The sequence below is a fragment of the Accipiter gentilis genome, chromosome 8 (genome assembly GCF_929443795.1).
Source record: "Accipiter gentilis chromosome 8, bAccGen1.1, whole genome shotgun sequence".
In the NCBI taxonomy this organism is placed as follows: Eukaryota; Metazoa; Chordata; class Aves; order Accipitriformes; family Accipitridae; genus Astur; species Astur gentilis.
In genome coordinates this window covers 43,969,547-43,980,077 of record NC_064887.1, presented here as the reverse complement: position 1 = coordinate 43,980,077, position 10,531 = coordinate 43,969,547, and the positions used below count along the sequence as shown (strand labels likewise).

Below are 10,531 nucleotides of genomic sequence, written 5' to 3'. Positions count from 1 at the left end.
TAACGAGAAGAGTAGTCACCCTATACTTTCTATATCTGCCTTCTGGAACGTTAAATACTGTCGGGGGGACAGACTACAACGTGCTCGCTTCGGCAGCACATATACTAAAATTGGAACGATACAGAGAAGATTAGCATGGCCCCTGCGCAAGGATGACACGCAAATTCGTGAAGCGTTCCATATTTTTGCGACCAGCCCGCACCCACCTTTCGCGGGCGGTACCAGAGGGGTCCCCCCACCATGCGACCTCGCCCCCACCCGCGTCCCCTTCCCCACGCAGAGACACAGCCAGAGTGTGGGAGCACCGTGGTTTATTGTTCCTGAAAGCCACCCATGCCCGAGCCACGCAAGCAAATAAGGCGCAAGGGTGTGCTGGGGGCTCCCCCCTCCCCTGCAGGGACAGCCCTGGGGGTCCCCTCGGTTAATGGCGGCCAGTGTCTTCAGGGCAGGGAGCCCAGAGCCAGAGCAACCAGCAAACACCCCCAGCAGGCAACAAGGGGCTGGGGGTGCTGCCGCAACAGGCAGAGACAGTCGCGGGGTGGGTGGGGGGGTCCAACACCTCCGGGGGTCCCCTGCACAGCCCTGGCAGCGTCAGAGCAGGACCCCCACCCACAGGGCATCTCAGCCGCGATGAACCCCTGCGAGCAGCCCTTGATACGTGGGAGACACAGGGAGACCTACAAACTGCCCCATCTGCACCCATGGCAGCTGCGGGTAAGCAGCAAGAGCACAGGGCCCCGGTAGGCCAGGCTGCACGCCTCCAGCACACACACAAGTAAATATATACACGCACATACACACACACAATAAAAAACACAGGCTATATTACATTTAAAAACAGCCCGGAGCCCTGGGGTGCAGGCAGGTCCGCATGCCGCAGGCTGGTGCGCGAGGTAGGGAACAGGGCGCTGCCGAAACACCAGCGGGATGAGAGCACCCAGGAGCTCGGAGTGGAGAACCCCCCACTCTGCACCCTGCCCGAGAGGGCTGGCAGGGGCTGAGCCCCTGCCCAAAATACCCCATGAAGGGCAGCAGGGCTGTGGGTGCTGGACAAAGCGCCGTCCCCCCAGGAACGCAACAGCCCCGAGGCTCTTCCGCTCGCTCAGTGTTTGCTCAGCAGCCGCGAGGAGCTGTTTCACCACAGAAGAATCTGGACCAAAAATCACCCCACGAGCGTCAGTGCCAGAGGTGGGTTTGGCCCAGCCCGATTATTTTTAAAAGCACCTGGGCTATAAATAGACACGCAAACAGTTCCAGGGAGAGCAGCTCCGGCCAGGAAGCAGCACTGCAAACTCGGGGAACAGGGCGAGCACGGCAGATAGGCACCTGCTGCACCCACGCCTCGAGCCCAGCAATATCTGGCAGGGCCACACGGCCTCGCAGGAGCGAGTCCTGGCATCCTGAGGGGAGCTCAGCGCTGCCCCGCGAGCCAGCTGGGCACAGCCGTGAGCCCCCCGGCTCCGTACCATCAAACGCCTGCCCCTGGAGAAGGGGAAGGGACGAGCCCCCCAAGGAGGGCACAGAGCGGGGCGAGCTGGTCTGCGCTGCAGCCCACTCGGGCAAGGGGAGCGGTGGGCAGCAGGCCAGACCTGAGGGGACGGCGGGGCTGGGAGAGGTCAGGAGCAGATGAAGGAAGCCTTCAGCGCACCAAGCAAGGGGCAGGGGCGTCCCTCGAGGGTATCAGCTCATCTGCCCCAGGTAGTCTGAGAGCAGGAGCTCGGGGGGCAGGAAGACGCGGTGCTTGTTGCTCACTTTCATTTGACGTTTCCCTTCGATGTCTGAACCTGGGGGTGAGAGGGACCAGTTAGCACACCCCTGTCCCCCCTGCTGTGGGTCCCAAACATCATGTTCCCAGCCCAGCTGCCTCCCCTCCTCCCTGCAGCTCGTAGCGAGCACTGGTTCCCCCATGCTCTGCAAAGAAGGCAACTGTTTCCCCCATCCCCAGCCCCCTCCACGCGTCCCTGCCGGCATGGGCTCCACTTCGCATCATTAGCGGTCTCATGCTGTTTTCCACAAGCAGCTGCTAATGAAACGCTCAGCAGCAGAGACTCCTCCATGGGGACAGAGCCTGGTGCCTCTCCTCCCCTGCCTTGGCAACAAGACCTTCTAGGGAAACCCACGGGCAGGGTGCGGGCACGGCCACTCTCTGCAGGAGGAGGCAGCAGCCACAGGAGAGGGAGCCCTGTGAGCAGCCTCTTGCTTTGGGCCATCCAAACCCAGAACCAAGAGGAGAAGTGGCAGCACTGCTGCGAATGAAAGATCCCCAGGCAGAGCTGGGCCTGGCCATCAGCCTGGCTGCTGGGCTTCAGCCCCTGGCAGCGGCTGATGCTGCCCACCCGCCACCAGCACTGGCAAAGCGGTGTGACCACAGCCGAGGCTCCCGAGAGAGCTTTGGGCAGCAGAGGCAGGAGAGCAGGGTTATCTGTGAGCTGCAGCACAAGGTGGGGCCGGGAGGAGGAAGGGAGGAAGAGGCTGAGCTGGAGAGGAGAGATAGCAATGAAGAGAAGGGAAAAACAAAAACAAAAGCAAAACCAAACAGGCAAACACGAGGCTCTTACTGGCAGAGACGAGGTCCATGTACTGGCAGAGCGCGTGGAGCAGGAGTCGCTCGAAGCTGGGGGAGATGGGGGACAGGGTTAGAGCCAACGTGCCTCAGACCAGCACCTCCTGAGTATCGCCCTGCCCTCGTTCCTCCCATGGACCCACAGATCAGAGACAGGGAGCACAAAGTGCTACAAGCCCCTGTGCAACCCCAGTGGATTCCCCAGTGCAACCCTCCCCTGGGGGCTCCGCAGGGGCCAGGCCAGGCAAATGTCCCCAGAAGGACACCCGAGCCTGGCCGAGGGGTCTCCTTCACTCCCAGAGCCCCTCTGCAGCCTGGGGCAGCTCTGGGGCACAGGGAACCCAGGCACAGCAGCGTGCGTGCACGGCAGCTGGCTCAGGCCGTGGTGAACTGGGAACCCCTGCACACAGGGTGAGCATGGCTTGGGACCCCAGCCCCCACCAGCCCCTGCTCTGTGGGGCAGAAGCGGTGACAACCCGCAGAGCCCGAGGAGTGGGGAAATACCTGTTGTCCATCAGCGCTGTGTAGACGGAGTGAGGAGTGACGGAGAAGAAGGCCAGCAGCTCCTCCTCCAGGCCCTCCAGCGTCCCCTGCAAGGAGAAGCAGGGGCTGTCAGCAAGGAGGGTAGCAGTGGCCGGACCCTGCTCAGACCCTGCAGCAACAGGCAAGGGGAGCCGGTGCTCACTGGGTGTGCCAGAGTGTGGGCAAAGCCACCTGCCCCATATAGCTCTGCGGCCCCTGCAGCGCCCACGTTTTGCCTTTGAGGATCTGCTGCCCCAGCCGGGGCCAGGCAGAGCCACAGGCACTTTGTGACCACAACCGCCTTTTCCCTGCCATGTCTGCACAGCCCCAGCATGACGGGGCCCCCAACTCCCGAGGAGTTATCGCCAGCAGCTCCCAGGCAAGTAAGTCATCTGGATGCAAGACAGCAGGAAGGCACAAGGAAAGGAGACAGCTCCCCTCTCCAGCCCCCGAGGAGGGGAAGAATCCGGACCCTGCCAACTCCGTACTTTGTGTGCCAAGGGCTGGCATCGTCCCTCATGTTCAGAGCAGCGGCAGCCAGGAAAGCCTCATGCCTCACATCTCCCTTTCTCCTGACAGGCAAAGATCAGCTCGATGCAGCTCTCCAGAGCACCATGACCCCAGAGACAAGCTGCAGAAGCAAGTCTCATTTGAGAACAAATTGAGCAGAAGCCAGCGGGCAGGAGGAGCTGAGGCTGCTTTTAGAGACTCTAATTAGAGCAAGGAAAACAAACAGAGCAGGAGAACAGCACCATTGAGAAGAGGTAGCAGGGAGCCAGGCGCCCCCGGGGCCCAGGAGAGCAAGTGTCTGGGCAGGCAGCATGGCACCAGCACCGGAGCCACACGTGGCAGCTCGGCTCCCCAAGCCAGGCGGCACAAGGCCACGCTTGCCTCTCCATTCAGGCTTAATTGTCTGCTCAGCAGTTTATGCAGTTTTACCCCTTTCAAAATGCATTTGAGTTTTTCCAAACAGCCTTGTATGGACTGCTCTGAAGACCCCAAAGGCTCCACTGCTGCCCCTGCGGGCAAACATGCTGGGTTTCCCCTGTAACCTGCTGCTCATCAAGCAGAGACTGGGAAACAACCACAGAAAAAGTGTCCTGTAACTACCAGAAAAATCTGAACTGAGCCAGGAAAACCTATCTGCACAGGGAGCTGAATGTCTGTTTGCAATCAGCCACCGCTGCAGAGAACTGGAGCACGTTCCTCAGGAGCTCATCTGAAATTCGGCACTTGTCTGGCTCAGCACCCGCACACGAGGTCAGGGGACAGCCCTTAGGACATGGCTCCAGACGAAACTGCACGTGGGGCACTGGCAGCTGGAGCCCTGCCTGCCCCAGCACCGCTGCCCCCCCAGTAGCCCCCAGCTCACCATGGGGATCCGGCCCCGCTTCAGGGTGGATCGCAGGCGGCGGCTGATGCGCTGGAAGCACTCCTTGGGCGTGTAGGCAGGGTGCTCTGGAGCCGACAGAGAGAAGACAGAAGGGACTTGGACACAGCTCACATCCCCAGCATGCGCAGGATGGCTCTGGCTGCAGCTGCACGGCATCACCTCTTGGAAGGAGCCCAACATCCCCCTAACCACCCTGGAGGACCCCCGCTGGCCACCTCCTTCGCTCCTGGACCTGCACAAAGCAAGCCCCAGACCAGCAAAACTGTCCCCAGCCAAGGAGCACTTGGAGGGTGCTGAGATGTAGGGGTTTGCAATCAGGGGATGGCTGCTTTGCCCACTGCCCCAGCCACTCCTGACTCCCATGAACCCTCCTGGGTCCATGGGGGGTCTGCTGGGCATAAACCCCCCCCCCGCTGCAGCACCTGAAGGGTTGGCTTTGTCATCCCCTGGCCCCACCACGAGCAGACAGGGCAGGGAGCAGGATACAGCCCTTGGGGAAGAGCACCCTTCCCAAAACACATGCAAGGGAGGAAAGGGAGAGGCTCTCCCCACCCAGCATCCCCTCCCAGCACCTTTCCACTTGTCTTCATTCTTGACGGGCAGCTTCCTCTTGTGCTTCTTCCTGGCTTCCTCCTCCAGGTAGAGCAGGACTCGCTCTTGCTCTTCTCCCGACCGGTTCATGAAGTCATTCCAGATCTGACAACACAAGCCACCAGGCCCCACTGCAGAGGTCTCCAGGGAGCAGCTGGCAGCGCACAGCCACCCTCGGAGCCTCCTCCTCACCCACCCATCCCCAGGCAGAGCAGGAACAGCAGCTCGGAAAGGGGAACAAACGGGGCTGGGCTGCGACACTGCCCCAGCCAGCATGGAGACAGACCATGGCAGACACAAGCTGCAGCAATGATGACCTTTCTCCCTGTCTCTCCAGCTCCTGATCGTCCACTACAGATTGTAACAACCGCTTTGGGAGGAGGTGCAGATTTAACACTCGGAGCCAACAGACAAAGGTGGTTTTTTAATGGTTACTGGAGTCCAAGTGCTGACGGAAGAGCCCATGCATGCAATCCAGTCTCAAACCCAGGTCTACATCAGGCTTCCTAAGCCTGGCTTGAATGAGTGAGAGAAGAGCTCTGCAGAGCCAAGAGCGTGCACACAGACCATGCAGGTCGCTCTGCAGCCAAAGCCCTGAGCATCAAACAGGAGAGAAATCGAGTTTCAAAACACCCAGTTACAGGGTCAGTATCGCAACACTGGCTGGGCAGCGTGAAGCAACAGAGGGGGTTTGGCAAGGGGCCTGTTTCGGAGGAAGTGCCGCAGCTCACCCAGTGTTAGTCACTCCGCAGGTACAACACTGTGCGCTGGAGCACTTGGCAGCGCTCTGGGTGCTGCCAGGGGCAGCAGCAGCCTCCACTAATCTGTCCTGGCCAGGCTCTGAGCAGAACCCAGCCCCTGCACTGCACGTTTGTGCGGATCCTCTGCAAGAGGATCTGCCTGGAGATCCCCCACCCCATAGGCTGCAAGACCAGGGGCCCTGGGACCTGACCTGCACCCAATACACATGGCAGCAGCCGGGCACCAGGCGTACTCCAACACCAAGCAGGAGCTAGGGCACAGCAGCTCAGGCTGGGGAGGCAGGGGGCTCCTTGGGTCAGAGGAATGAGGTATGGACACCACATACGGCCAGAACTGCATGTGCCGTGCCAGGGCCTCCCCAGCAAGCCCCGAGCAGGCAGGCAGCTACGCCTACCTCCACGTAGGTCTCGTTGTTACAAGCCTCTGTGAAGATGCTCGGAGTGGCAGAGTGGGCGAGCTCTCCCTCGTCGCTCCCGCATTCATCTCGCTCGAGAAGTGTCATCAGGTAGCGAGCTGAGGGGGAAGAGCAAAGCCCCTGAGAGGGGAGGCAGCGCCTTCAGAGAAGCCCTGTGCCCCCCGCAATCCCCCGCTTGCCACACATCAGAGAGTTGAGGGGCAGCGGCTCCCTGCCCTGGGGAAGAGACCCAGCCCGGCAGGAGTCAGCACTCGGAGCCTGCCCTGGATCCTTACTGTTCTCCAGCCTCTGCAGGCTCTTGCGCCCCTTGGCCCTGGGGGTGAGGTCTGAGTTGCGGATGGCCTTGTTGATATAATACTGCTTTCGCTTGGAGGGGGAGAACCTCTTGGACGGGGAGTCCTCCAGCGGGGGCAGGCAGTCCTCGATCCTCCTGCAGGGACACAAGGCAGAAGGGACTGAGCTCACCCGAGACCCCCAGGGCCTGAGGCAGCCACAGCAGTGCGAGGACGGGGAGCTGCACGGGGAGAGCCCACGGGAGGGACGATGGGGAAGGCAGAGCATCAGCCATCAGCATTAGTGCAATAGGCACCGCATCCTCCTCCATGGGGCCCTGTGCCCCTCCGGTCACAGCTAACAGCCTCATGGCATGCTATGCTGCTGAACCATGGCTTGCTCCAAGGACTTGGTCTGTTTAAAGCAGCTGCGCATTAGCAACTAGATGTTCTGGGTAATTAACCCCACCAGCATGCAAGGCAAAATGAAGGGATTCCTCCACCAGCATGCAAGGCAAAATGAAGGGATTCATTTCTGCGGAGGCAGAGGCTGGGGAGGGACCCCAAGGTGCCCCACGCAGCCGGACACCCGCCGCACCTTGTGTTTGCCATTGCCTAGCCAGCGCGTGCCGCTGGAGCCGCCGGCACCGTCCTGTCACGCAGACTCCGCAGTGATCGGCAATGGGCTCTATCATCCGATCCCCGAAGGCAGCGGTAACACCTGCCCTGGCCATATCATTACTGGCTGGGCCAGTTCTTCCCTCCAGACCATTATGCTGCTGTGGCTGCTCCCCACCACTCCCCCCAGAGCTGGACGCTCCCCTACCCCAGCAAGGGCTGGTCTTGCTGGTTCTCCATCCTCCGGAGATGTGGCCAGCATGCAGCACCTGCACGGCATGAGCCAGTGGGGTCCAGAGCAGACACTGGCCACCCCAGCACCACCCAGAGCAGGCAATGGGCAGCGAGCCAGCTGGCCCCAGCAGTAGGAGACTTCACTGCCATAAAGCTACAGCCCCTGGGAGAAAGACTGCACCACTGCCAGGTACACCCAAGGGTGTTTGGCTTCTGTTAATAACAATTCTATGGTCAGAGCATTACTTAGACACATGCACAATTTAGAAACAATGATAGAACTTAAGACGATTTCATGTGAAAATTAAACCAAATGATGAGCGAGAAGCTCACTGGGCACTTAACGCAACCGCTTTGGTTTCAAAGTTCACTAAAACTCCGCCAAAGACAGGAAGTTTCACTATCTTTTCGCTTGTTCTTTGCCCACTTGCTGAGGTCTCTGCATCGCAGCTTCCCCTCCGGTTTGTGTGGGTTTCCTTTAGCACAGCAGAAGGTGGGCGAGAAAACCAACACCACCAAAACAAACTACCCACACACAACCGTAGGGGCAGGGCTGGAAGGGGAGCAGCAAGGCTGACTGCTGCCCTCCCTGCCATGGCAGCAGCACCACAGTCTTGCCCCTTCTGCAGGCTTGTGGTCCCACCAGACACAGCTGTCCCCACTGTGTCCCCTCCTTTCCATTGCCCTGGGGCTCGGGGGACACCCGGCACCGCAATCAGGCGCTGGCACAGCCGTCCTCAGCAGCCGAGGCAGAGCGGGCTGCACCGTCCGATTACAGCCCACCAGGCTGGGGAGGCAGCCAGCTGCTTACCCGTGCCAAAGCCTTGATTTTTTCTTTTTTTCCCTTCCCCTGGATGGAGGCAGTGATGGAGCCTCTGCTGCTGGGGGTGGGGGGGGCAGACAACCTCTCCACCTTCCAGCTGGAGAGAAAACATCGGCAGAGGTGGCCTTGGAAGAAATAAAAGGGATGCACGTATCCCTGGCGATGACTAACAGGCAGGGTGGGGAACTGTAACCTAAGCTGCAAACACAGAGCGACCAGGGCTGATGGATCAAGTTTTGATACAAAGGTGTTCAAAAAAAAAAAATAAAAAATAGAGGGAGTCACCTTACCACCAGCCCCAGTTCAGAGGTTTGAGTACACAGAGCTTGGCAGCTGCGAGCCTGGCACTGCCAGGAGCTATCAGGGCTCACTGGCACGGCCCCAGGGTGGCTGCACCATAGAAAAAGCCCTTCAAAGAGAAAGAGTCCAAGGCAACATGCAGTAAATATTTACCCTGTTTTCACAGATGGGGGGAACCCTAACTCAGGGTAGTGGGACAAAGAGGAGTGCTCATCCTCCAGCCTCCATTGGAGGGGAGGAAAAAAAGATGTTAAAAACAGCTACGCAAGTGTCACCAGGGTGGGAGTGGGGTGCTGCCAGGACCCCCTGCTCTCAGCACTGGGACCCCCTGCTTAGAACCAAGGCTCGGGCCTCGGGACAGGTGCAGCCCCAGCTCCTTGGCAGCAGAACGGGCTGCCGAGCCGCATGGGCCTCTCGCTCCCTGAATCCTCCAGGGCCGTTTGTGGCAGTGCCGAAGCTGCCTGGCGTGTGCTCACGGGTCTGGCACCCCGCCTCGACGCCCTGCGCTGCCACGTCCGCCGTCAGCCCTGCCGCCTCTGCCTGCCAGCCCTCAGCAGAGCTGCAGCATTCATTTCCAACCGGGGAGACTCACAGGTGACGGTGACCTTAGGCCTGTGCCAGCAGAGCCAGGCTTTACAGCGTCGGGCACCCAGCCAGGAGTGAGCAGCTGGTCTTGGACGAGCTCTGCTTTCAGTCCTTTATCGGTAACTTCAGCGTCGGGACCCCTTCCCGTGCAAGCCGCAGCTCAAGGTCCCGGCAGAGCCCGTTCCCCGGGGACCGGAGCAAACACCGACCCCACGGAGATGAACTCCGCAGCTCCCTGACCTTCTCATTTCCAGGCAAGAAACAAGAAGCCTCTTGTTCCCTACCAGGAGATTTTTAAACAGTTCCTCTTATTTACTGTTTAGCAAGTGGGACACGGCACCGACACTCGAAGCAAAGCCACCGCAGCCAGACGGGACTGCTGCGTTGGTTAACAGAAGACCCCCCTGCCCCGGCCGTGCCGTGGCACGGTTCCCGGCAGCTTGGTCCCGGTCCCTCCGTTATCCCAGGCCGGGAGCGGTGGTCTCGGGGCTCTGCTCGCAGGGCCAGCGGCCCCAAGCCCACTCGGGGCTCCCCCCGTGGGGGGGGACGGGGAGCAGCCCCGGCCAACGGGCCGAGTGGGAAGCCCACCGGGCCCAGCAAACCCCACGGCACATCGCCTCTCCGGTCCCGGTGTCCCCGGGGAGCACCCGTGACCTTCCACGGGGTAAACATTAATTAGCCCATTAACCTAATCACAGCCTCCTGCCTCTGACACAGCCGCCTCCGGATCCAGGCGCTTTCCTACTCCAGGTCGGTGGGGCAAAAGCTCTCCCGAGGCAGCGCACCCGCCTCCTCCCGCCAACCCCCCCCCCCCCGGCCCCGCTTTTCTGGGGTCCCCACCCGAGGCGCGGAGCCCCCCCGTCCCCCCCACGCATGCGGGGCGAGGAGCCCACAAGGGGGGGGGGGGGGGAAACGGCGGGTCCTGGGGTCGGGAGGGGGAGACAGGGACGGAGCCGCGGCCACACTGACGGCCCGGAGGGAGGACGGAGGCCGCAACCGGGCCCACGGGAGACCCCTCGCGGCCCCGCGGCAAGGGCCCGACAGGCCCACAGCCGCCCCACGGCCCGCCCAGGCCCCGGGCCCCGCACTCACGGGTAGGGCTCCTCAGGGCCCGCGCCGCCCCGCAGCACCACCATGGCCCCCGCTCGGCCCAGCACGGGCGGCGGCACCGGGACCGCCGCGTCCCCCGTAGGAAGTGGCGTCAGAGGGGCGGGGCCGAGGGGAGCCCCGCCCCCGGGGTGACAAGGGAGGCGGGGTTACGGGGGAGGGTGAGGTGGATGGAAAAGCCCCCAGTACCGGGGCTCCGGCAACCGCCGAGCCCCGAGTCGCGGCCCCTTTAAATCCCCCCCCGCGCCGCCGCCGCTGCCGCGGGGCTCTTAAAGGGGCCGCGCCCTGCGGGCCGGCGTTCCCCCGCCCGGCCGCGAGGCGGCGCTGCGGCTGCGCTCCCGGCCCG

The 10,531-nt window shown here is 61.7% G+C and overlaps 1 protein-coding gene and 1 non-coding gene across 2 annotated transcripts; one reads left to right on the top strand and one right to left on the bottom strand.

Annotated features, from left to right (window-relative positions):
* The first annotated feature begins 80 nt into the window (after positions 1–80).
* LOC126042404 (U6 spliceosomal RNA) lies at positions 81–187 on the top strand. The gene has a single exon (XR_007507133.1). It is a non-coding gene; the product is annotated as a U6 spliceosomal RNA (small nuclear RNA).
* A 109-nt stretch (positions 188–296) lies between these two features.
* R3HDM4 (R3H domain containing 4) lies at positions 297–10,292 on the bottom strand. Its single transcript, XM_049807943.1, has 8 exons — positions 10,171–10,292; positions 6,522–6,676; positions 6,226–6,344; positions 5,051–5,174; positions 4,458–4,543; positions 3,068–3,153; positions 2,559–2,614; positions 297–1,784 (listed from the first exon to the last, which is right to left on the bottom strand). Exons 1-8 carry the CDS (start codon positions 10,212–10,214, stop codon positions 1,681–1,683), a joined length of 774 nt encoding a protein of 257 aa, XP_049663900.1. The 5' UTR covers positions 10,215–10,292; the 3' UTR covers positions 297–1,680.
* Positions 10,293–10,531: the final 239 nt, after the last annotated feature.

Excerpts from the sequence above, each read along its gene's own strand:
- R3HDM4 (XM_049807943.1), bottom strand. The coding sequence starts at position 10,214 with ATGGTGGTGCTGCGGGGCGGCGCGGGCCCTGAGGAGCCCTACCC. Across the intron at positions 6,345-6,521 it reads CCTGCAGAGGCTGGAGAACA|CTCGCTACCTGATGACACTT; the intron begins GTAAGGATCCAG and ends CTTCCCCCTCAG. Across the intron at positions 1,785-2,558 it reads CATGGACCTCGTCTCTGCCA|GTTCAGACATCGAAGGGAAA; the intron begins GTAAGAGCCTCG and ends TCTCACCCCCAG.